The sequence below is a fragment of the Pyrgilauda ruficollis genome, unplaced genomic scaffold, assembly GCF_017590135.1.
Source record: "Pyrgilauda ruficollis isolate IOZ18807 unplaced genomic scaffold, ASM1759013v1 scaffold6, whole genome shotgun sequence".
Taxonomy (NCBI): Eukaryota; Metazoa; Chordata; class Aves; order Passeriformes; family Passeridae; genus Pyrgilauda; species Pyrgilauda ruficollis.
The window spans coordinates 17,077,948-17,104,684 of NW_024527710.1; the positions used below are offsets into that span (position 1 = coordinate 17,077,948).

The 26,737-nt window shown below is 42.0% G+C and overlaps 1 protein-coding gene across 1 annotated transcript in view; it reads left to right on the plus strand.

Moving 5' to 3' along the window:
- PATJ (PATJ crumbs cell polarity complex component) overlaps positions 1-26,737 on the plus strand; it is a 130,509-nt gene that overhangs the window by 47,404 nt on the left and 56,368 nt on the right. The window contains exons 20-26 of the mRNA XM_041483240.1: positions 1,111-1,231; positions 1,797-1,953; positions 2,951-3,022; positions 3,892-4,069; positions 4,908-5,018; positions 5,754-5,831; positions 8,885-9,002. Of these exons, the coding sequence (XP_041339174.1) occupies positions 1,111-1,231; positions 1,797-1,953; positions 2,951-3,022; positions 3,892-4,069; positions 4,908-5,018; positions 5,754-5,831; positions 8,885-9,002 (835 nt within the window). The remainder of the gene's footprint in view (positions 1-1,110; positions 1,232-1,796; positions 1,954-2,950; positions 3,023-3,891; positions 4,070-4,907; positions 5,019-5,753; positions 5,832-8,884; positions 9,003-26,737) is intronic.

Below are 26,737 nucleotides of genomic sequence, written 5' to 3' on the forward strand. Positions count from 1 at the left end.
TCCCTCAGGGCAGACTCCAAAACCAAACCCTCAGCACTCTCTCTAGGCTTTTTAATTACTAGAATTTAATTTATTAAACTTTTACATTTGATTTATTGACTTGTGTACCTCTAGCAGACACCAGTCTATCCTTCTGTACATTTTGGAAGGTTTTTTAGGTAACTTATTGTCTGTATATTTACCTGCTTAAGTGAAATATGTGGTTAGTGTATTTACAGGCATCCTGAACTTGTCTTTTTACCCAAAAACCTGTGGGTTTGGGTTTTTTTTTTTTTGGAAGCTGTGCTGATATGGGGCATGTCAGTAACAGCAGAATGTCACATCATGGGTTTGAGAGTCCAGAGGCTTCAGTGAAAGGAACTCTCTCTTTTCCTTATTTTTTTAAACCCAAATCAGTTCCTTCAGCCAGATTGTGTAGTTGATTAAAAAATGATATGATGGAAGGCATTGTGGCAAGGATAGTGGTGGATTAAGGAGTAGGAGGAGACAGGTTCAGGTAAACTGCAAAACTCTTATTTATACATCTTTCTCAAGTACTGAGAATTATTTTTTCCTTCTGATTCTTCTGATTCCCTCACCAAATAAAAACCTGATATTATCAGCCTCCCATGCACCAGCTTCTGAGGCATGTGTGCTTTTTACATGAAAAAAAATGGAGTGGAAAAGGATTTGACATCACAGCCACAGAGAATTTCAGGTTTAGTTTGCTTGTCCCCTTAAGCAGTATGTGTATAAACAAATAAAAAGAAGTTTCTACTGACATTTTTATACCAGAGTGCACAATATTAAATTTATTTGTTCGTTACTTATAAAAAACAAATGAGCAAGAGTAAAGAAATTTGTGTCTGAATTACAGGTGAGGAGAAAGATACAGTTACTTTATATTTCAATTGCATATAACATTTCTCATGCCTCTTCTTAATGCAGTGCATAAATGAGCAGTTAGTATTTAAATGAGCAGTTAGTATTTCATAGTTACCTGAATAAATATGAATGAACCTGAAGAAATGTGTATGTTTGCTGTAAAAATTAATGTTCCTGTCAAATACCCCTGTGTAAGTTAATGCCATTGCTTTCTAACTTTAATTACTTCTTTTCTCCTCTGTGAAGTGTGAAGAGAATGCTGCTGTAAGGTCACACGTTTCTGGAACCACAGCTCCCAGCAGCTACCAAAAAGACATATTTGATACTGAAACTACCCAGGCAGAAGTGAAAACTGAGATGAATTCAGGTTTGTGAGAAGGTTTCTTTTTATCTCATAATTTCATATTTACAAATTTCAGATTTTTACCAAAACAAAAATACTTTCAAATGAGAAAATATTCAAATCAAGAGTTCTGCAGGCTCAAGGCAGTCTGGCATTAAATGGGTTTCAGCTTTATAATCTTGCTTCCTCCTCCAAATGTGACCAGTGATAAATAAATACAGAAATAAAGTGACAGGCTCTGGAGGTGACTTTAGCACATCCAGAAATTTCCAAGTGATCTGTGTGGTAGAAAATTGCCCCATATCCTGGGTTTTGGATTTGTGCTCAGATTTCTCCTTGTCAGATGGCCACAGATGGATGGTTAGGATTTGGTGGATTCATCAGAGAAATAAATTTATCAGCCTGCCTGAAGTGGCACTCCCTGCTTGGGAGGAAGGAGCTCCAAGCCCTGTCCAGCCTGGCCTTGAACACATTTGGAACCTGGTGGGATAAAGGGTTTAATTCCAAGGGTGAAATAATGTGCCTGGACAGAGGAAGCAAAAGTTCACATCTTCCCCCTTTTTCACATCTTCCCCCTTTTTTTCTTCAGGGACAAAGCTTCAGAGTGACTCCAAGGGACCTGAGCTTGCTGCTGATCCAGAAGCAGTGGGAAAGGAAGCACTGAAAGAGGAGAATTCTCTTCTTCCCAAGAGCCAGGAATCTGGGAGAGTAACCACCTTAGCTCAGCCTAGAGCAGCATCAGGCAGGTATGGAGGGAGATTTCAGGTTTTGAAAGACATTTGTTTAATAATCTTAACAGTGCTCTTGCTTTACTCGGCTGAACCATGATTAAAGGCTGTGTGGAATGCTCAGACAGACAGAGGTCTGTAGCTTTCACAGGAGATAGAGTTTGGCTTAAAACCTGAAAACTTCCCATGTTTCCTCCCTTGAATATTGGGACAGAAATGTGCAAATGGCTCTGCCAGCCCTGCAGTGAGGGGAGTGTGGAGGTGGCCTGGAGGAGAGGGATGTAGCCTTTACTCATGGCTCCTTAAGGAGCTCTCCTCCTGGTTTTCCCTCCCCTTTGTTCTTCCTTTTGGGAAGAGCAGAATTCACCCAGGCTCTCAGGCCTCTGCAGGAAACTTTAGTGGTGCTGAGGAACCTTGAGCTGGCATTGCTGTGGATATTTGCTTTATCTGTCCCAGTCTTGCCCCACCAGTTTGGGGTCAGTGGGTAGTGGAGCTTTTGGGGCCTGTTGATTCCAATCCTCAGTACTCCCCTAATTTCATCTGAAATCCTCTCTCAGAGGGCAAGCAGCTCAACAGTAAGGTGAGAGGATTGTTCTGCAGGGTTTAATGGAACACACAGGATCTGTTCTCCCACTTGGATCATGATCTGCTTACTGGTTTTGGCATGTTTATATCCCTCTCCAAGCATCACAGCATATTTATCAGAAAGTAAATGTTAATTGCCTAAATAATCATTTCCAATGAGTAAATGCAGTGCAGATTTGTGTATCACAGAGCAGCTTATAAATTTGGTCTGCCCATCATGTTTATTTCTGGAGCATTCCTTAAGTACATTTAAACCTAAATACAAAAATTCCTGTCTGGTCTGTTGACTCTGTACATTTGCTTTAAACTGGGCAGTGTAAGAAGGTGTTGCTGTCTCGTTGCCAGATACAAAATATGTGAGGAATTGTGACCTGGCATGGGTGATGCCTCTTTTATTTTCTATTCCTCCCTCCCCTCTGCCCCAAATTAGTGAATTACCCGAGAGAGAAGAAGGAGAAGGAGAAGAAACTCCAAACTTCAGCCACTGGGGACCACCACGGATGTATGTTCATATGATCACATTTTTCCTTCCCATTCACCTCATGTCTTTTTTTCTGAGCCACATTAGTTCCTCTTGGGTGTTTTGGTTTTTTTTTTTTCCTCTCCTCTGCCAATAACTTTAGGGTACCTGTGTACCTTGGGCTTTCCTGAAGACAGGGAATTTTTAACAGATGTTCAGCAGAATTCTGCCTTCTATTTATACAGCTGACTTGGGAGAGCTTGGCTGGTTTAGGTTGTGGATGACCTACAAGTTCTTGCTCATTTAACAACTATTAGGTGTGAGCAATGCACACAGTGCTGGGCTGTCTCCCTTTCCAGGGGTTCCCTGCTAAACCCCCATGGCAGAATTCCAAATTGCCAAGCCAACCTTTTCAGCCACATCCTTGTTGTATTGTTAACATTTTTAGGTGAGCTGTTTTTATGGTCCCAAGTAAAATATGATCAGAAAGTTGCTGCTTGAGCTGATGAATGTGCACTGAAGTCAGTGTTCAGAAAGTGGTATGAAATACTTCATTATTTGTCTAACGTGCCACTTGCAGGGCTTCCCATTCCCAGGCACTTTGCTCAAGCTGAAAGGGGATGAGTATTTACTTGAAGATCTGACTTTCTCTGAAATAAAAGCCTCTGCCCAGTGGGCATGGACTGGCAGCAGGATTTTGCTCTTTTTGTGGGGTGAGATCTGCTCAGGGTGCAAACTCAGCTCTGCTGAGAGCATTCTCAGGCTTCTGGCTTTATCCCTTTACTCTGTTAAATCTTCTTGAAAGACCAGGAGCTTACATTTATTGAAGGCTTTGCATTTGTAGTTAAAAAAAAAAACCAAAACACAAAAACCTGTTTGAAGCTCTTGAAACTACCACATATTTTTTCCAGTGTTGAGATCTTCAGAGACCCTGAGGTGTCTCTTGGAATCAGCATTGTTGGTGGACAAACTGTCATAAAGCGCCTGAAGAATGGAGAAGAACTTAAAGGGATCTTTATCAAACAAGTTTTGGAAGACAGCCCAGCAGGAAGAACAAGGGCTTTAAAAACTGGAGATAAAATACTTGAGGTAAATGGAGATAAACCTTCCTTTTTAGTCTAAGAAATAAAAATTGTCTCAAACAGCTTTGGGTGGAGAGAGGAACAAAATACTGCCACCACTTCATGAGGTATTGACCACACTTTGTTTTGAAAACCAAAGGAAAGCTCTGGTGGTGTTTCTTTTTTTTTAAGGTCTTACTATGGAGCTCTTTTAACTTTCTCCTCTGTATTTAAGAAAAGATGTATCCTGGTGTCTGAGGGGGAAGTGAAAAAAATGGGAGTGTCCTCCTCCTGTACAAATGAGGAATAAGTTACAGCATATCTGTGGGCATAAATTTAATATATACAAGGACCCAGAGTGTTCATACTGAATTATGGGCTGTTATTTTGTGTGTGTGTGGATTTAGAGTGGTTAACTGATAACCACTGTTTGGGATAAATCCCTGATTCTGGCAGGTGCTCTGGGGGAAAATGTCATTCCTGCCTCTCACCTCTGGTTGATTTTTTTTACTCATTTTTCTCCTAATTAATACTTCAGAATCTGGGGTGCCAAGCTGATAGTGCTGTTCAGGTTTAGTTTACAAACAGGTAAAACCTGAAAGAGTTAGATCTAACGTTATGTAACACTCTGACAATCTTATTCCCTATGTTTTTATCTAGAAGAATTGGTTTGGGCAACATATGGCCATCTTTTAATTATGAATACCAAGTAATCCACTTTTCTTTAAGCCATCATCGCAACATACTTTACAAATAATTACTCTTGACTGTTTTTGATGCCTTTCTCAGATACACCAATCTCCTGCAAGTGTGTGTGATGCCTTGTAATGACTCTGTACCTAATAAAAATAAACACTGTTTATCAGGTTTCTGGGGTAGACCTACAAAATGCCACCCACAAGGAAGCAGTAGATGCCATCAAGAATGCAGGAAATCCTGTGGTGTTTGTAGTCCAGAGCCTGGCTAATGTACCAAAAGTAAGTTTATTTCTGTTTTTGTTCCAGAACTTAGTAAATGCATAACATGCATCTTATTTTAAACTTGGCCAAACCCCTTTCAGCCATTTCTATCAATTTGTGTGTCCGAGGATGGATCCTTTCAGTCAGTTACAGACCAGTTGATTGATTGATTACTTCTCTGGTCTAACTGGAAACCTCATTTGTCTAATTTACATGGAGTAGATGTAAATCTGTTGACTAGGTGTTAATTCAACTCTCCCACCTGTGTAGTAAGAGTCTGGCCCTGTGCATTTTAATTTGCCCATATTTCATAATCTAGAAATAAACTCTGTTATCCAGAGGAGCAAAGCTGGAATTAAAATTAGACAGATTCACACCAGCAGCTCCTTGTGAAATGTGTCCCCAGAAGGACCTGAAACAGTTACCTGGGAGCAAGTTAATTTCCAGGAGATTTGAGGCATCTCCTCATCTTTGAGGCCAAGGCAAGAAACTTTTTAAAGCCTTAGTAAGAGCAGGTATACAATTCTACCTGCCTGAAGTACCCCCAGAAACTCCAAACTTTTGATGTAAGAATGTAATTCAGTAAATCCAGTGAAAAAATGTAATTTACAGACTGCACTGCAGTGCCCTTTCACACTGGGCAGAATGCAGAGTGCACTGGGGAGCTTTGTTGTTGTCAGGAGCTGATTTTGGATGTTTGTTTTGCAGATATAATTCTCTCTCTAATGTGGGTAATGTTACATTGGTTTTTAGGTGGTTCCTCCTGCCCAGCCTAAGGGAATCAAAGTCAGCAAAGATCAGGATGCAGACAAAGAAAATAAGAGTGATAAGGTATTTATTCCATTCAGTGCTGTACCCAGGTTTTACTAAATCAAATGGTATAATAGCATGTATTCTAACTCTATGATAAGCTTCTTCCCAAGTCTGAAATTAAATTTGAAGTGTTTTGTTGAAATATCTTTGATTCTACGACTTTTTGCCAAATTCCTGCCAAATATTCTGACATTTATTCTGTGGGTGTCTGCTGGGTGCTGAAACCCTGTACTTAGCACAGCTCCTCACTGTCATCTGTCTGAAGTACCTGGTTTGCTCCGTGTGGAGGCAAATTGATTCCCTTTGTTCAGCAGAAACAGAGCAGTGGCATCATGTACACAAATAATATCCTCAGTGTGAGGCTGCCTGGAATCCAGTGAAATCACCTTGTGGGATGATGAAATCCACAGAGTCTCCTGCATTTCCCACAGCTGTGCAAAATGAGGAAATGACCGAGGGGGTCTGTGGCTGCTCAGCTAATTGTGAGGCAGTTACTGCACAGTGACTTCCAAACTGCTTCACAGCAGAGAAGTTTCTCTTTTAAAAGAGAAAAAACTCTGTTTGGTAGAAAACAGGGAGTTTGTGTTAATAAGGGAATAAGGGAAAAATCTAATTTTGCATTTTCAGCTGTTTCAGTCTCATGGCCTTGGTGTTTTCCTGTGGGATTTGTCCTGACTGAGCAGTGTAGTTCAGGCACTTTGAGGGTGTGAGAGCAGCAGGAGCAGAGACAGAATTGATGCAGACAATAAGTTTTGCCTGGTGCAGTTTAACTACAAATAGGATGAAGTTTCCATTTGATCCTACTCAGCACTCTGGTGTTTGTTGGGTACTTGAGAGGACCCTTTTACCTCCAAAACTTTTTGTAAGGCTCCTTTCAGATCCCGTCAGGGACAAGAGCAGCGAGGCTCACTTATCAGAAAAGGTGTTGGAAGACATGCTTTCATGCCAGAGGATAATACTTCCAATGAAGCACTTACAATCCCCTTTTCTTGTGTGTGTTTTTTATCTATATTTCTAATCTCAAAAGCTCTCATCCTCTGGCAACGTGCTGCCTTTAATCTGCAGCACTCCGGTGTGTCGCGTTCTGCGGCGTTCCGAGGTTAAAGAGGGAGCCTAATCTTTTCCAGACCTTTTTCATCTATTGCTGCTATAAACTGGTGGGTGGAATATAGAAGAGCTCCAGTGCATAAATATGTAGCTCCTTTTTGGCTTTGAACATGGGCTCACAAAGCAGTGGCAGTGCACTTCTGTGGGGCCGTCTCGGAGTTGGGAAGAGTTGCTATTAGTGGATTATTAGTCCACATCCCTATAGGGAATCACTGATATTTCTAGTCCAGTCTTCAGACACTCACAAAAGAGTTTGAAAGCAGCCACATCCAGCTGGAAAACCTGCCTTTTCCTATATCTTTTGAAATGCTGGGGGTTTTTCTCTGATTTGTTGGCGTTTATCCTCCTCTATTGATCTGTTTGTTTCAAAATGAGCACATTAATTTCTGGAAAACCACTTAAAACAATAGTGGACGAGCCAGATGTTGACATTATTTTGCTGTTGGCTGTGTGAACTGTGTTTTTGCCTCTGTGTTGGTATGAAAACGTGGTGCAGTGGAGGAGCCAGGCACAATTTTCTTGTGTGGATTTTCAGTGGGACAGGAGGGATAAGAGATATTTGTCCCTCTGAGAAAACTGCTGGGTAAGCCTGGGTGCCTCGTGTAATTTCACACAGATTTTCTAACAAAAGTTTAAGGTCTAAAAAAGCCAAAAGGTCAACATTAGGCTGTAAGTTATTACTAAATTACAACAATAGTAAAGTGGCTCATTTGTCATAGGCAGCTGAGAGTGAGGCTGCAGATTTTCCATTTTTACCTGCTCAGGAAAGCAGAACCCAAGTCCTCCCTTGCTTCCTGGATCATCTGGATTTTGCACACTGCTGTCTGTGCTGGCTTCAAGAAAAAAGTAGGAGGCACCATTAAGTGTGTTACATCCTTTTGGAAAACAGCTGTTGTGCTTCCAAGTGCTCTCACTGCACACTTCTGCTACTGGTGGATTGAATTAATTCCATTTATTGTTGTGTTCTGTGTTCAGTACACTGCTTTCCTGTTAGTTTTTTAAATGGATGAGATGACAGATATTTTTACTTCTCCAAATTTTCCACGTATTGGAGCTCACTACTTCCACCATTCTACACAAATTCAGCTTCAGGAATTTAAAAATCAATACGCAGGTTTAGCTTTCATTGCGCACAGTGAAAAAAAAATGAAATATTATCCTGGGCTTGATGTGTTTGGGTGTTGTGTCATATTTCCCAGCCACAGAAGGAATTAATTACAGGAATTCTGGGTGCTCTAATGGCATCTGCTCCCTGGTGTTCCCTCTCTAAAGTGCATCCTGCTGTTAGCAGTGGGCTTGCAGGGGATGCAGCTGAGCATCGTTTAGTGGAGCAAACCAAGGCAGGACCCAGTTCCTTGGAGCTGTGAAACAATTGCTGAGCTGAGCCAGAGCCTCTCCAGCCTCAGAGCCTGCTCTGTATTCCTGCCATGCGCCGCTATATGCATCATTATAGGAGCTGCCTGTATTTATGTGAGGTAATAGAATTTTATTGGGAGATATAATTCAAAACCTTTATTAAATTTACGCCAAAACACGGACGGGCTGTGATGTTTAAATATTCATGGATGGACTAAGAGGATTGAGTTCTTATTTTATATATTTTTTTTAAAATTGATGTTTATCAGCACCAGACAGTTTTGTTATGGAGGCTTATAAGAAACAGGGTATAACTCAATGTTTGTCTTTTACCCCTTTTTAATGTTCAAACTTTGATGCTTTTGGCAATACACAAGTATTTTATCAACAAGTAACTGTGCATGCACAATTTTAAGTGTTTTAGTTTCTTTTTCTTGATGTTCAGTGTCACTTCTTGCTCTGCTTTCTTGCACAAAATCCTTTGCTGCAGAATTTAGCATTGTAATTAAGTGCTGTGTCTGTGCACATGCAGTGCAACACACAATGGGATTTTTTTGATGTTCTCAGAGGTTACAAAACATGTAACTCATTGTCTTTGAATCCATCAGAGAAAATATGGGGCTCCACCTCCCATGAAGCTGCCACCTCCTTACAGAGCCCTCGAAAGGCATCACGCAGAGGAGGCTGCTCTGGGTGAAGAGGAGGATGAGGATGCTTGTGCAGAGGGTGAGTACTGCTCCAATCATTGCACCACATCACATCTGTGGGACACAATCAGCTGCTGATAAACCTTTTATTGCCTGTGGGAAGTGGTGCTCAGTGTGGCCACAGCATCAGTGCTCAGCCTGGTTTGTAACTTAGATGGTTCTTCTCCCCCGCCAGGTCCCAGAGCTCAGCTCTTCTGAGGAGATTCAGGAAGGGCTGAGTTTATTTTCAGCCCCAGAACATCCAGGCTGTGTCTGGAGGGTTTGCTGGGGCAGAGATGTCAGCAGTGACTGGGGATATTCTGTTTTCCTGCTCTGATTTCAGTGGTAGTCCAGCAGTTGTAGGTTGAGGACCACTGGTGCAAAAAACCAGAAATCCTGGAGCTGATCCCAGGCAGTGCTGTTCAAGCAAGATGGGTTCCTTTAAAAAGAAAAATCTGCTGATTTGTTGTTTTGGTGCTCTGCTGAAGAAGGGATTCCCTGGTTTTGTAGCACTCTGCATGTTTTGTTGGTGTTTTTTTTGTTTTTTGTTTTCATTTGCAGTTGTCCCATTTTGGGTTTGGCAGTGGTTTGTGGTGATGCTCACTCTGTGGAAGGGCAGGGACCTGAGGAGTAGGAAGCAGTGCAAGTGGAGAGCTCCTGGCAGCATGATTTAGATTCCAGCTGCTTTTGAATCACAACTTTGGTTAATTACAACTTTGGTTAAATGGAATATTATTATCCATAGCTTATCTTGCAATAAAATATTTAGGAATACTGAACTTGCAATTAGGAGTCCTAAATTACTTTCTAAAATCAGTTACCGTGGTTTGGTTTTTTTTGTTTTTGTTTTGTTTTTTTAAATCTTTATGCTCCTTTGTACCAAATCAGCATAAAATCAGGTGAGATGAGGCCTTGACCAACCTGGTCTAGTGGAAAGTGTCCCTGCCCGTGGCAGGAGGTGGAATGAGATGATCTTTAATGTCCCATCCATCCCTGTAACATTCTGTGATTCTGTGTGGGCTTTTGTTGGGGTTTAGTTTGGGTTTTTTTTGCTACAGTGATTTTTCTCATCATCTTGAGCTCTCAAACAGACTGGGTAAAGCTCCAATTGTAACAAACTCATTCCAGCTCGTTATTGAAGTTCTAATTCCCAGTTAAAGGATAGAGGTGATAAGTAGGCTGACACCTGAGTTATCTAATTAGGATATGCCTCAATCCAAGTGCTTGCTGGGCCTAAGTTAATACTTTGCACAGAAGTAATTCCTTATTCATGGGCTTGGTCATTTTTTAGCTCTCCTGCCATCCTTAATGATATTGCTGGCTGAGGCTGGAAGCTGAAAAGGTAAAGCTGCTGCTGATATTAAATTCATCAATCCTACCAGACTTGGCAGCAGCACACGGATCTGTTCAGGGGAATCTCCTCTCTTTCCTTTCTGCTGACTGAAGTTGAGTGTTTTGCTGTAGCCATCTTTTCCATGAATCTTGGGAAACAGAGATATATTCTTCCTCACCTCATTCTGTTCCTTTAAAAATTAAGAACAGGCCAAGGAAGCTTAAACTAAGTTTGTGCCTCAGCCCTTGCAGTAAAAAGCGTGTTAGAAATGATCCAAGTGTACTTAATGACATTAAGCATCTTGGCAGCTGTGGAATGGCCTTTTTACAGAGTCCCTGTTCTGTGATCACTTGAAAGACAAAGTTTTCTCTGCAAATTCCAGCACAGTGTTGTTTCTGTGAACTGCTTGATGCTCCCAACTTCTGTCCTGGTTCTTGAGCACCTTTCCCAGAAATCCCAACCCAGACAAGAACTTGTCTTTCTGAGCTGCCCATTTGTATGTTCATATTGCTCTGTTTCTTGCCCACTTATCCAACTCATTCTGCTGGGTTTGGAACCTAACTAAAAATACATCCGCAGGTGAGCTGGATTTATTGACTTCCTTATTTAGAAGATAAAGTTCCTTCCAAAAGGAAGATGTGGTGTCAGCCCAGGTAAATTCACATCATAACCTCTCCTTTATTTGCTTCCTGGAGTTCTCAATCTCTGTCACAGCATGGAAGGCTTTGGAGGGCATTTTGAGGTGGGACAGCTGTTAAACCTGTCCTCTTGTTTTGCTCCTGATGGATTTTACTTCATTTTTTAGCATTCTTATTAACACAGCTGCAGTGTCAGGAACCTGCTCATCAATTTCTTTCAAACTCCAGAAATACTTTATTTGCTCTGCTTGACATTTTTTGTCCTTGCTTATCAATTCTTTCAACCCTCCCTCTCATCTTTTGTCTCCACATCCTCCATCATCCCCCAGACTGAAAAAGCAGAGCATTGTTAGTCTTCCTGCCATATTTGAGAATTTTTCTTTCCTTTCTGTCCCATCCATATGGCCTCAGAGTCTCCATGTTTTGTCTGTTTTCCCCTTAAAGTGGCTAAATAACCTTTTGGTGTTGATTTAATTTCCCCTGAAGTCTAAACCCACTTGCCTTTTGGCAATGCTCCCTTTTATTTCTGCTTTTCCACTGCTGAAACTATTTCCCATTGCTGACCTGGAACCTGAATTCCTGTTTGGAACAAAAGGCATTTCTTGTACGTGTTCGCCCTTTTCTTTCCAAGAGTTGGTTTTGATCCAAAATGGGAAAATCCTTGTTGGGAATAGAACTGTGAGGTAGTTTTTGGTTTAGGGAAACTCCAGACGTGTCCTCCATGTTTCTGTGGTTTAAGAAGTTTAAAGTTCCAGGTGTTTTGTTGTTTGGTTGGTGCTTTTTTTTTTCAGATGTGACTCTTGCACCCAAGACCTTTTAGTTTCAGGTCTGCTTCTCCTTTATTTCACGCCCCCAGTACTTCCAGCATCATTTCCCAAGTTCTTAGATGGCTTTTCCTTGACTTTGAAGGCAAGCTGAAAGTCGTATTTCTTCTTGTTTTATTCCTTCTTCTAGTGGCACTGCCAAATCTTTATCTGTCCCGAGCTCTAACCCTGTGTGTGGGTTTTGTTTTCTCTTTGCTTTGAGGTTGCTCTTTCAAGGCTTTCAGTTTATGCATGGAAACAGTTTTGCAGAACTTGCAGCGTGTCCATCCTGCTGCAAGAGGAGCTTTCAGAATGCTTCATCCTCCAGACTGAAACATTTCGGAGTTTTCCCTTCCCATGCTTGCCTGTGGCAGAGCCTGTTTTGGACAAAGAAGTTTTATTTAGACTCCCCAAATCTGAAAAACGCCGGATTGTGAATGGGATTTTTTTTTTTCTTTTCTTAAAATCAAAACAAATAAAAGGAGGGGAAGGCACACAAAGAAGCTGTTTGTGCTTGTGAGCAGCTGTGCTGCAGGCATCAGTAAGCACTGGAGTGTTTTCCTGGAGTGGGGATGGCTGGAGGTGTGCTCCAAGGACCTGCTAATGGACTTGTGTGCACCCCGTGGTGGCTTATTGCCATAATGAGGGCTTGGTAGTAAAAAGAAGCAGAGGAAATGGATGGGCAGAGCAGTTTGTAATGGAATTTTTGGGGAGGTTTTCCATGGGGGAATTCCTGGCTGTACAATTTGGATATGCTTTTGTGACTGAGTTGCAGCAAAGGTAAATTAGACAGGAGAGAGCTGAAAAAGCATTCTAGGAAAACTGAAAGGACAACTGTTGAAAGAACTTGAAATCCTTCATTTCAATTGCTGTTCTGTCTTTAGTGGAATCTTTTGTCAGTTAGTTGACTGAGATCGATCTGGTTGGTTTCAAAAAAGTCCAAAATAATAAAATAGATGGTAATAAAAAATTTGTGGAAGGTGGCTTGGATAATGGACTAAGCTACTGCTGTGCTCAGACTTCCTGTCTGCAAGGATATTTAACTGTATCTAATAAGGGGATAATAATGCCCCCTTCCTCTTATTTTGTCTCTAGATAATGTGGAAATCAATGAAGCTGTAAGAAAGCATAATGATTTATCTTCCTAAGATGCCTTTTTGAGGAACAGTGGTTTCCCTGCTAAAGCAAGAGATTTTAAAACTTCTCTGGTATTTGGACTTTGCATTCTTGACTCCGAGGGTGGGGAGGCCCTGGCATGGAGAAGCTGTGGATTCCTCATCCCTGGAAGTGTCCAAAGCCAGGTTGGGTGAGCTTTAAGGCTCCATTCAACCCAAACCATTCCATGGTTCTGTGATCCCCCGTTGTGGTAAATCTGTGGGTGCAGGAGGGTTGGGTTGGGATTGGGCAGCTCTTAACACACCTGAGGATTTTGGCAGCATCCAGGTGCCAGTGATGTCTGTGATCAGTGAGAGCAGAAAAATAAAAGATGGGAAAAAAGGAATCTAGTTCAGCTGAGACTCTGAGGAAGGTATGGCCAGGTTGATGGGGTTGGCAGGAGCAGGATCTCTGGAAGTGTCTGTGCTGTGGGCAAGGATGGCAACATGAGGATCAGCATTTTGGGAAAATGCCAGGATTATTAACAGATGACTAAATAAAAGCCAACCCACTCATAATTCCCGGGCATCTCACTGTTTGGAGTCTGGTGTGTGCAAAGCTGTGCTGAAACAGAGGAAAAGCAATCCTAACTTGTACTTTTCATTTTGGGGGGGGATCAGCTGAAAGTGTTGATCTCCGGTGGAGGCAGCTGGTGCAGCCAGGCACTGCCTCTCCAATAGATGTCACTGCAATCAACAGCAAACAGATGATGCTCACAGGGGAAGATGTAGCTTGGAAAAAAGCTTCAAGCTTTATGAAAATAAAACACTGCAAAAGTAGTAATTGTGCAAGATTTAATGTTCTTAAATATAGTACCAAGTGTGTTTAATACAATGGATTTCCTTAGATCAGGCAAGAGGCAGGATTAGACAGACAGAGCAGAGACTTTCATTTTTCAGCTCTGTGTTAATCTCTATTTAATGTGACTCTGTGCTCCTAATCTTCTTTTCCCATTCTTGTTCTGACCCATAATTAGCTCAAATACGTGGGGTTTGTAAGCAGCCCTAAGATCAGATCCAGAACGTGCTGGGCAGAGCCACAGAGCTGCCCTGCCACACTGGGATGGGTGAGGGAGGTGCTGGCACTGCACTTTGAGGCTGTGGGTTCCTTTGGGGTTTTGTTGTTGGGCTGGTTTCTTCGCTCTCTTTGTGAGTCACACGCACAGTTATCATCTGATGAAGTATTGCAAGAGGAAATTACATTTTTGATGAAGTAATAGTAAAATTGCAGCTGGGACTTCTTGTGGTTTTTTACTGTGTGCTTGACATAATGCACTGAACAGATGGCTGTGTGTGTGCTGTGAGACATATTCTAAAGGAAGGACAATGAACTTTAAAAACGAACAAATTAATGATATTAACGAAATAACTGAGTATTCTGAGTTGTTTTAAATGTAGCTTTTGGAAAAGAGAATTAGTAGGACTTCCCAAAATAACTAAGTATGTTTATAAATTCAGAGAGAGATTTTATCTTTGCTTTTTTTTTAATTACTAAATGAAGGATTTTGAGTCTTTTCAGCATTTCAGTTCAGCATTCATTGCAGCTAAACTAATATTGCTTGTTTGGGGTTTCAACAAAACACAAGTTATGATGAAGTTTGAGCCTTTTTATGCTTATAATGACAGATTGGTTTTGTTTTCTGACATTAAAAAAAAACCCAAAACAAAACAAGCAAACCCTGTGCCACGAGCACATATCAGTGTTGGGAAACTGCAGCGTCGGAGAACAGCGGATTTAATGAAGCCGTTTGTGGGAGAGAAATTAATTTTTAACCCCTGTAGCTCGCAGGAAGAAGGATGCTCAGATAAATAAGATTATTAACTGCTCCTTTGCCATGCAGTGGGTCATTAAGCAGGAAGGCACCTGCAGCTGCCAGCCACACAGCCACGCTGGGGGTGACTGGTGTTTGGGGATGGAGATGTCATTCGGATGCTGGCAGAGCACAAACAGCAGCTGGGAGCATCCGTGGGTCAGATGTGGGAATCCAGGGATCTGCTGCTCCCTGCGTGCTTCCACAGGCAGCTCTCCTCTGCTGGCAGATGTGACTGGGAGCTTGTGGGCAGCCCGAAATTAATATAATTGATGGCATCTCGTAATAGAAACAGACAGACGGTTTGCCCTTAAGGAGAGAAAAATCTCAGCAAAATAGGCCCAAGGTCGTCAGAAGAAAGACAAGCTCTGAGCCTGTGTGTGATGAGGATTTGAGCTGCTTACAGCCCTGAATGTTTGTCAGGAATGCAGATTTCCTGAGTACATGCTGGTACAGCAATGGTACAAGGGGGTTTCCCAGGTAAGGATTCACGTCTGTCTCTGTGTCGTGTTTGTTTCCAGCAAGTCATTTTTTAAGCATTTTTAGTGATAATTTAGAACTAGTGAAGTGCTGGAGAAAGAAAATAATAGCAGAGATCTTTTTTTTTTTTTCCTTCCTTCAGTTTGAAGCATGAACATATAGCATGATTGGAATATTGAATGCATTTAACATCTTTAAAATATTTTCTCTTGTGTTTGCTTATAAATCATTGCCTCTGTGTGTGCCAGTGCTTAACATTCTTGTATACAAAACTGACTGGAGCACACAGTGCTTAAAGTATAAGAATTTGTAGCATTAAATTTCTTGCTGTATAGAATAATCTACTCTTCCATAACTGTTATTGTAATGCAGAGACAGATGGCTGAATTTTCTTCACTTTGCTTGTTAAGAATGTGTTAGGTAAATGTTTTTAGACTAAAATAAAAAGCTGCTGGGAATCTAAACTGAATATTCAGCATTTTCGTGGCTGAAGGAGGCAAAGCAAGAATAAAGCAATGTGATAGTAAACAAATGAGCTATTTGCAATGAAGGATAATCTAATCTTTAAATATTGCCTGAGATTGCATTTGTTCTTAGGTAAGATCTTTTCTTCCAACACCAGCCAGGTACCCAGAGAATAGCACTGAGGTGCTGGGCATGAAATACCCTGATTTGATGTTAGAAGGTTATTACATTGTCTGGGGCTTGGTGCAGGTGGCTGATGTTGTTTGGGATCTTTGATCTCGCTCCGGTGCTACAGATAAGTAATTTCAGATAGAAGATAATGTCTGTGGTGTAAATCTGTAAACACAGGCACAAACTTGCTAAGAGAGGATGATCCAAGTAGGTCTTTATGTACTGCTCTCACCCAAGTACTCTTTAATATCACTGCAATGACTTGCAACCAAAAATATGTTAAAAGGATGTAAATATTTAAATAGGTAAATGAAAGGCAGACACCGGCTTGTAAAAGGTGGTTATGTGTTTATATTCTTGACTAATAACTTGATTTTTAGATGGGAAGATATCTTTCATCATTACCACCGTAAATGATGTTGCTCCACTGCACAGAGAAAAAAAAAATTGAAAAGAAAACTCCACAGTGCCTCATGTCTTGCCCAGACTAGCACAGCATTGCTTCTAGTTAGAATACAGAGCAGATTATTTGCATAATAGCTCTGTAACAAAATGATCTGCTCAGTTTAAGCAGTAGCTCTCCCAATACCTAGTGGAAGTAAGGCTCTAACAGAAGGGAAATATAAAAAATGCTAAATGACAATAATTTTATTCTTTACAGACATTACCTAGTTTTGCACTGTATTGCAGCAATTGAGGCAGCTGTCCAGAATCACTTCTTGAACTGTCAGGAGAAAGTTGAAATAATTTTTCGCTTCTCAGTCTGAAGACTTGATTCTCCCTTATTCCCTGTCGTGTCATCACTTTGAGCAGGTGTGTAATTGCTCTTTATCAGGGTAGGTGACATTTAAGGAGCAATCCAGAGTATTTATCTCTAGGTGTGCTGGCTACAGTACACTGTGACAGACCAGTGAAAATTTGCTTTATGCCTTGTAATGGCCACGTGTGTATTGAAAACTGATTGCAAGCTAAAGACATTAGGAAGGAAATCTATATGCAGATATATTTGTGTGTGTGTGTGCTGGCTGCATCAGATGAGCATCTCGCTTTTATCACCAAATTCAGAACACTTTTGCCATATTGGCTTTAGGGGAGATGTGGCAGCTGGCTGAAGGGCAGGTGGTTCTTTCTGTTGCCCCAGAAGCAATAATGAGCCTTTTATAATCAGTGTGATGATGTGCATGTCTGTTTTCTCCATCAGTGCTTGGAGACTGTGGCTTGTGCTTCCCTCTCCCTGCTTCCCCAAAAAGTTTCTGGAGGAAATGTTATAATCTGACACTAAAGCAGCTCAGAGTCTGAAAATAGAAAACCCAAAACCTGAGGTGTCATGTGGTGGATGAGGGAGCCAAGAGAGCTCTGTGCAAGGATGAGCATGGGCAGCTTGTGAGTGAGGGCTGGGAAAGAGGTGGGAAGGGATTTTGTGAGGAATGGGGAGCTCAGCAGGGCCTTTTGGGGCCTGGAGGATTTGGCTGTGCGGGAGGGACGATGGGGAGATGGGGATGGGGATGGGCAGGCCTTGCACAGGGGCACGGGGATGGGGAAAGTTGTGAGGGCTTCAATGAGTACTGCATTGAAAATTGGATTGAAATTGGATGAAATTGGATTCCTACAGATTTCTGTGGGAAGTTCACCTGGCTTGAGTGTGGAGGAAGGTGTGAGCTCCACTTTGAGCTTTTCCTGTGGCTGGAGCCTTCCTGAGGCCTTCCCTTGGGAGAATTCTGTGGCTTTATTAAAGTGTGAGCTCACACCGAAGCCTTTCCCCCAGTCAGGGTATTTATCAGGTTTCTCTCCTGCCTATTTTCATGAACTTTTTACAGCACCTTTGGGATCCCTGCTCCACCACGAGATTTGCTGCCAGTCCAGAGGTTTGGGGGCAGGAGCTTGGATTGCATGGGGGGTGGTTGCATACGCTGTTACTGTAGAAAAACAGAATAAAATTAGCTGCCCTGTTAGACCTAAGCTTCATTTCTACTAAGAGACTAAAATATAATTAATAAACACTGGAGCATGACCCCTGGACTGCCATTGGGAGGACCTGGCATCTCTCTGGTGGGTTGCCATCTGTTGGATGTCTTGCTTGGCCATCTGTCATAAGAGACACGAAGCGTCTTGAGACCTGTGGAGCTCCACGCCACAGTTCCCAGAGGTCAGGTGGCCGTGTAAATTTAAAAATAAAATAAAATAGAAAGCAGGATCCATAGAGCTCCAGTTTACCCTAAAGACAGTGTTTATTACTGAGGAGTAAGTCATGGGTGCATCTGAGTCATCTTATTTGATGGCTAAATTCCGTAAGAGGGGGGAAAAAAATCAATTTAATATCAAGCCAAAAGAATTGCAGTAAAAATTACCATACCCCACTCTTACTTTTCCCTCAGGTGTTTATTTTTTAACTTTCTCTTAGTTGATTTGCTCCTCCAGTCAGAGTGGAAAAAGTGAGTATTTAATATAGTAAAGTTTATCCATTTAGCTCTTCCTCCTGGATTAATCCTTGGAGATGGATTTCTTCTGCCAGAAGGGAGAAGAGAGAGTGCTTGACATATTGCAATTCTCTGCTCACATACATCATCAATTTCCTGATTATAATTTGTTTCATTTCCAAAATGCCCAAAGCTTAATGCATTAATGTCTTTATTTTGTTAAATACATTAGAAGAGATGCTATTTGTTGTCTGATAACATATTTTGGTACTAAAAAAAAAAAAAGAAATCATCTCTTCAAATACTCTCTTCACTTCTTTATGATACAATTTTTCTCCTGCAGAAAAATGAATGCCTTGCTTAGCACCTCTTATTTGAAGGAAAGGTGTCTGACCCTGGAACTTTTAATTTACTCTTTTGTGGAAGAGAAAACAGGTCTGCCAGGCTGTGTCCTTTGGAGAGCTTAAAAATAATCAGTATAGAATTTCCAATACAAAATATTGTTTTATTTAATCAAATCTATCAAGTGTTATGATGTCATAAGTACAGCACAAACCTGATTAACTTCTCCAGTAGACTCTCAGGACAGCTGATTAAATAAGGTTTATGGCTTATTTAGGGAGAGCATGCAACTGCTTCATGATCTCACAGGATTACTCAGTGGGGGATTTGTGTGGAGAGGAATTGTTATCCCTTCCTCTGTTGGGGTTCCCCTTCCCCACCTGATGGAACAGGAATTTGGCAGCTGTAAATGCAGAGGTTGCTGCTTGACTAACACTGGTAAAAGATCTGTGTTCTCATTAGCACTGGGCACCCACTGATTTTCAATTTATGTCACGTGAGACAGTTGAAAATTCTTCCTAAAACTCTTGCTGTCTCATTTTAGGAAGAGACCTTTGAATGAATTCATTATTTAGTTGCTGCCTTTCTCTTTTGGAATAACAGCCATAGCCCAGCAGTGTGTTTTCAGCCTGGAAGTTTGTATTTTAGGAGTCTATCTACATGAGAAGTGTTCACTTTGTCATTCTCTCTAATGAAAACCTTCTCCAGGAAAGGAGGAATGGATTTGGAGGAGTCTGGCATGAGAGCTGACTTGGACAGAGGAGGGAGGAAGGACCTTCTCCTTCATCTCCACTTCTCCTGGGCTAAAACAGGATCTAAAATCAGAGTGCTGGGCTGTGATTAACACAGCAGACACCATAAATTGGGTCGTGACATCTGAATAAATGGAAATACCTAGCAAAAAAGAATGATTGTTGTGTGTTTATGAGCAGAAGAGGCCTCACAGTGGAATTGGAGGGGTGCATTTGTTTTGTTCCAAGGTGCAGAAATCTGCAGCAGTGCCAGGTGTCGCAGTCATTTTTCACTCATGTTTCATTTTACCTCAGCAATCAGAGGCAGGTTGTGACATTGGGAAATTCAGGTTTGTACCTAAACAGAGCCTGGTGACTCAAGTACAGTTTGATACTCAAAACTCAAAAGTGGTCAGGTAGTTTGTAAGTGTTTGAGGAGCCGTAGTTAGTTTGATGGAAGACAGAGCAGAGTATGAACCTAACAAAATACTGATAAATAAATAATAATACTGATAAAAATATATTAAAATAATAATATAAAATAGAAATTATAATAGTAATAATAATAATAATAATACTGATATAATAAATACTGCCTAAATTTGAAAAAAAAAAGAGGAGATAAACTGTCTGAGCAGCATTGTGGGGCTGGTCAGGTCTTTTCCATAAATGAACTCACTGTCACCTCATGTCCTCTAAAGCCTAGGTATGAGGCTTTTTAATATTTAGCTGCTTTTTAATTTAAATTGGCTTTGCATTTCATATAAATCAAACATTTTCTGCTTTTAACACGCACTGGAAGTTTTAAAAGGCAATCTGCATGGAGATCTGAGCATACTCTGACCCATTAGCATAATTTTCCTGAATAGCTTTTTTCATTTAAAGTATGTGTGCACCCAGAGAATTGAGAGGAATCTGGACCCAGCACTGACCGTAGTAAAAATCCAGCTTTTGCCTTTTTCCCCAGCAGCCTGAAACAAAGAGCTTTTCTCTCCACAACCCCTTCAGAGGGAATGGAAACAGCTTATCAAACCTGAGCAACTTGTTAGGGGCTGAGAGAGGATATTTTTCTTTGCTGGACTGCGAATAAAAGCTGGGAGTGTGAAGCTGAGAGTTGTCAGCTGGAGAATTGTGGAAGTGTTTGTGGGGTGGCAGAGCCTCCTCTGAGGTCACTGCACAACGAGCTGTGTGTGAAACCCAGAGACAGAACCCTTGGCAAAGTGGAAATGAGGCTATTAAAAACAGGTTTGATCACCACAGACCCGCCATTATCTGCCAGGAGAATAACAATGCTTCTGTTAAATATCCCAGTTTTCAAGGAAAACGTGGCAGTAAGGGCATTTTTTCTTGTATTAATTTTAATTGGTATGTTTGTGTGCAGGGTTTTTATTACGAAGCTGTTGTTTGTATTTTAATTACATTCTCATGTCTCTGCAAATGCAAACAGTATACGTTGTTAGGAAAAATATAAAGTATAGAAAGAAAGCTCTTCACAATATCTGACATGATTAATTAATTAACCAAATGTATCATAAATTTTATATTTCCTTAAATGTTTATATAGCTTCTATATATACTTAAAATACTTAGATCTCCATAGTAGACCTAAAAAAGGAACGTGCAATGTTGATACAATATTTTGGTGCAAGTAAATCTATTTTTGTAGTACCTAGCTTGACAGTTACAATCAATCTTCAGCAAAACAACTAAAACCTAAAAATAGAGAAGAGGATTAAAATTTATCATTAAGGTTGCCATTGAATTAATTCACAGCTGAAGTAGCTGGTCATGATCAATCTTCTGTGGGGCTTCTTGCTATTGAGGCTCTCTCTGTAATTCCTAGCCCAGCTCCGTGGGCATTTTCCTGGGCTTTACAGTCCCAGTGATTCATCCAGCTCTAATCTGTTTAATCACTGTCACAGCACATTTAAAAACTGCTGTGCCAGCAAATGTAAGACTTCTGGGGTGGGGGTTTTTAATCCAAAAGTTTCATGTAGTCATTGTCAAGTCCCTGTGACGTGGCTTCGTTGTGTCTCAGGGCTCTGCAGAGCGAGGTTGGGACTCTCCACCACCTCTTATCCCAGTGCCCAGTGTCATTTCCTCCTCTTCACCTGCTCTTACACAACCAGCTCCCTGGTCTATTTTTATGGCTTGTTAGTACTGCTGTTCTGGTTTTATGGGAAGTTTTACATTGTTGGAGTTCTTTCCTACATTTCACAGCGCCTGGCGGTTCCCCTGGAGACCTTCCTTGAAGGATGTTGTGTAGATCTTTGGACTCATCAGCACAGGCTGGGTTTGCTGCTCAAAAAGTCTTGATTATTAAATCCAAATTTCTCTAGTCCCGCTCTAGAGGGAGGAGGTTCAGGCTCTTACTGCAGGTTCTTAAATTAATGGAATGAAATGAATCACTAAGCGAGACATGTCTCCTCACCTCGACTTCTGGGAGGTGTTGTCTGTGCTGCCTCTTGAAGTTACTTACCATTGGTCCCCTAAAAGTCTTCATTAGGTAACAAACCCTCAGTTTCTGACAAGAGTTTGACATAGTTCTCTTTAATTAGACTCCATGCGAAAGATTCCAAGATAATGGCTGTGCCCATTGCTTTGTGGGAACATCGTTATTAGAGATTATCAGGATCAGCTTACATTGTTTCTGTCAGAGCAGGAAGAATTTAAATGTTCATAATATTCATTTGTTTGCATTGAGATCAAGTGGAGAAGGCAATGGATTAGAATTCCCAATATTCAGGCACATCGAATGAAGGAGCAGCTCTCAAATCCAAGTGCAGGGAATGGGTCATAGATCCTACCAGGGCAGAGTGAGCAAGAACAGGACAGAAAACCTGATCCTGCCAGGAGCTGGATGAGCCTTGTGGGTCCCTCCCACCTCCTGGGATCCTGTGGTTCTGTGAGAGGAGGTTAGGAAAGACGTTTCTGCCCCAGTTGGGAGATCTTCTCCAAAAACTGAGGTGTGAAAGGGGTCCTTAAAGCAGTTGGATCCTTCAGGATCCCTGTTGCACAGCTGGAGTTTCCCTGGGACTTTGAAGTCTTTCCTGATGTTCCTGCCCTGTTCTCACACCCAGCCTTCCCTGAGAGCTGTGGGAGGCAGCAGCAGGGCTGTTTTCCTTGGGGAGCAGAGATAACTGAGCCTTATCTCCAGGATGCTCCCGAGCTGGGGAGCTCTGGAGAGTGCAGGGTGTTGGCTTTGAGTGACTTCAGCTGCACAGTGCCACAAAATGCACTGGGATATTTACATTAGAGTGTTTCTCTGGGATTTTTCTCTTAAAAAAAGGCATCTACAGCAGCTGTCATTGCAGCCTACCTCACATTTTAAGGATTTCATTACTCCAAAAATGCCTTCATCTGGCATTTCATGGCCCAGGCATAACCACGACGTGATTTATTTTTACACATCACCGTTTGTATCCTCACAGTGGTTTTTGTCCAAAGTTTTGTTGCTGTTTGGTTGTGTTTAATCAAGCAGTGGCAGTGTGATGCTCCAGGAGGGTGTCTCCTGTCTGGAGGAAGCACCCAGAGTCCCAGAGCTGCCAGTGCTTTGCTGCAGAGCCTGCAGGACCTCGGGAGCAGCAGCTGGAGCAGGAGCACTCCCAGCTCAGCTCCAGTGATTGTCACAGCACAGCACCCAGAGGAGGTCACTTCTGAGGAAACCAAGTGCTTTCTTGGGGGTTCATGCATCATTGGAAAGGCAAATGAGTGGAAGGATTGTGTGCAGGGGAAGGCAGATTCCCTTATAATCACCAATTATTAGCATGGGATGCTCTATTTAGCACACTTCCACTAAATCGCTTTTTAAAAGATAAACATGGGTGTGAATAGACTCATCATGGCCTTCTCATCCAATTAAAAAAAGGAAAACATACAATATCTCTTCCTCAGAGGACTTAAATGTTGTGCAATGGAAGTGCAGCCTCAGAATGAAGCTTTGGGCCTGAATAAGGAAAAAAAATTGTTGGTAAAAACTCAGTTTGTGCAGAATGTTGGTGTGAAATGGTGCAAGGAGTGGAGATGCTCTGTGGTATTATGGACCACAGTTTCCCTGGTTTTCAGTCACTTTTCTTCTCCCTGCTGTTGTCTTTGGGGGTGTGATGGTTCCCTTGATTATAGGAAGAAGTAATTAATGGTTAACAGTTTCTAAAGGCTGAAATGGTACTTGAATCAGATTGTGGAGGCTCTCATTATCCCCTTCTTCCTGGATGGGTTAACAAGCACCAGCAGACACTTCCACTTTCTGCTGTAAAAAGTGATGTGAGAGACAGGTGGGATTTAAGGAGAGAAGGAAAGTTTCCTTCGGTGAGCTGAGAATGAGAGGAGCAAAACACAACTGGAGCCTGAGCTGGAGGGAGCAGCGAGAAGAAACCTGGAGATCCCAAATAAGAGCCCAGATCCTTCACACAAAACAAGAGGAAAAGAGGGGAACCTTCAGCTGAGGGTAAGAATATTGTCTCAGGAGAGTTTAATGCCTGCTTGCTTTGCACTTGAGGTCTGTATTGGGTGAGCTGTATTTGTCATATTTGTCAGGGTGTGCAGCCCACACCTGGGCTGTTTGTGGCACCTGGTGCATGCTCCCTCCCTCAAGGGATTTAAAGTAGTGTTAGAGTATTCTGGCTGGCAGTATTTTGGGGAAGAAGGGACCATGGAGCTCTTTTTCTTGACTGGGAGAATTACTTGAAGTCTGCCAAAGGGAAAATAGGAACGCTGAGTTTTGTTTTTGTCTGCAAATCATCACTTCAGGTTTGGGAAATGATTTCCAAATGGTGTAGATGGAGCAAAGTGCTGCCAAAGGGATGTCACGGGGAGATTGGAGGGGATGCTGAGTCTCTGGGCCAGGTGGGGAGCTCTCTCTGCCCCCCGGGTTTGGAGACAACAGCACTCACAAGGATGTACCTCTCATCACCTGAGGGAGGGGGACTGCTGAGAACAGCATCTCTGGCCCTTCCATTTAGATTTTTGAGTATAACTGCCCTATTTTTCTTATGCTTGCTGATCACTGAGAGAAGAATTGCAATGATTTAATGGAATTTAGAAAAGCATTACAGAAATACTCTTTATTTTTTCGTGAAAGCTTATGAAAACAGATGAGTGCATCACTTTTGAGATAAGGTTTGAAGAACTGTCTGCCTCCTTGGAGCTGAATAGAGGGCTAGTGGGAAGATTAAAACAATAAGCTTATTATATTATTAGTAGTGGGAGAATTCTAAACCCCATTTGTTCAATTATGGTCCCTTCAATATGCTTATTTAGGTTCTTGTAAATTGTAATCAGTAAATTAGACGGGCTGCCCTCACAGCTCTAGGGTTAGCTTTCAAGGGACTTCCTACATTAATTTTTTTTAATGTTTGTAGTGAAATCAGGAAGGGAATTGGTTGCTTGATATGCAGGGCTGGCTGTGTGCAGGGGATGCTGCCTGCATGCTGATGTCTGTCAGTGCCCAGTGAGGAGCAGTGCTGCTGCAGCACTGCCTGAGCTGTGCTGGGGAGGGCCAGAGCTGGAACCAGGTTTTGTGCTGTGGGGTAAAAATGGGAGATAAAGGCATTAGAACCAGCGCAGGCTGATAAATGGCATCTCCAAAAGCCAGCATATGCTGCTAACGGAGATCTGGGGTGACACAAGAGGGATGGAAAATCCCCAGCATCACCTTCTGTATTCAGATATCAGCTGTTGTCTCTCTTTGTGGTCTTTTTCCCCTTTTCTTTAAGTTGTGCCTTGACATATTTAATATTGAGCATTTGGTACTAAACCAGATCACCTTGCTGAGTCACCCAGAGCCTTTTCTTTCCTCTTTTTACCTTTTCTGGATGGACTCTCATTTGCATCACGCAGAGACACGGTTTTCCAAAGCAACGCCTCTTCCCTTTCAGCTCATTTACCTGGAAGTTTCAGCAGGTTTGGGAAACATGCTCTTCAGCCCTTTGCAAGTGCTTTTATATATCTGTCATTTAAAGAGCCTTCCTGAGAAGTGGTGGCTGGGTCTGGCGTTGCAGATAAATTGTGTGTTTGTTGCAGTACTAGATCGTGCAAACTCCAATATCCTGACCATATTGTCCCCATTTATTTCTTTTATCTCTCTGTTTAATAATAGGAATAGTGGCTGAGGCAGGGAAACATATGCAGCAGCATAATAGTGGATTGTTTGGGAGCAGTTGTCTTCCATTTCCAGGGCTTCCCTTTGAAATGTAATTGCCTGCTAATATAACAGGGAAATATCATTGCAGGAGTGATCACTAAAGCGTTTACTCGTGCTTTTGGCTCATGCTACATCTGTGTGGTGTTTTTTAAGAGGAGCTGGCTGCAGTATTAGCTGGTGAAATATCCTTGGTGAGATGTGTTTGCAGAAGTTGTGATGGGCATATTGTCACCGAATGTGGAAACAGCCCCGAGCAGTGCCAAAACAAGAGACACCGAGTCCCATGTGTGATGCAGCGACAACAGAATTACAATTGCCTCGTGTAAAGTATCTGGTAATGAAGGCAGATAATGGAATTCTTTGCAAAAGCAGATGCTAACTGGCTCCCCAACCCTAGGCAGCCAGCTGAAAACTGATACCAGCTGGAGGGGAGAGAAAACAGCTGAAAAAGGCATTGAAGGGAAGATGCCTTAGATGCAGGTTTGTTTAAGCAGTAAATACTTGTTTAAAATTATTTTTGTGAGATCATTATTGAGAGGCAAGCTGAGCCTACCGTGACAGTGCTGTAGGAAGTCAGCTGGATGCCCAGAGGATGTTTGTATGCAGATTGGATGAGCGAGGCAGCACCACTGGGAATTTGTTGTCATTTATTGCCTGGCCAGGACAGCCCTTCCAAGGGACTGGGGAGAGCCAGAACCTTCTGCTGGCCAGGGAGGAGGCAGCCTGTGCTAGGAGAGGGTTGGTTTTAAAAGCAGGGGTGTCTCTACTTGTCCCTTCTCCAGGACAGCAGTGCCTCCTGCCAGGATGGAAATGGGGCTGGCTCGGAGCATCCTCCTGCCTCCCCCCTTCTATTTTACCTCTTAGTCACCTCAGCCATCTCAAACCACGGAATAGTTGCTTTGGAAATGAATGTGATAATTTAGAATCAAGGGCTGAGTCCACACAGGGGCTTCCTTCTGTTGTAAGTAAGGGTTTCTTCCAACAAGTAACGCAACGGGGAAGACACTTAAAAAAAAAAAAAACAAAATAAAGCAACCCAGCCCCTTAACAAATAAAGCAACCAGCCCTGGAGTTGGTCTCTGCTTTTTGCCCAGATGAATTTTTTCTTTACCCCAAGATTTGTTCCCACAGTGGGGCATTTTGGCACAGCTGGAGCACAGAGCTGGGGTTCAATCACCAGGTTTCCAGACCTGGCCCAACACAGGAATTTTAGTGGAGCTTTGTCCCATCCCAGGCAATTGCCCTAACTACTGATTTTTGAAGGACTAAAGCTCACTTTTAGTTCCAG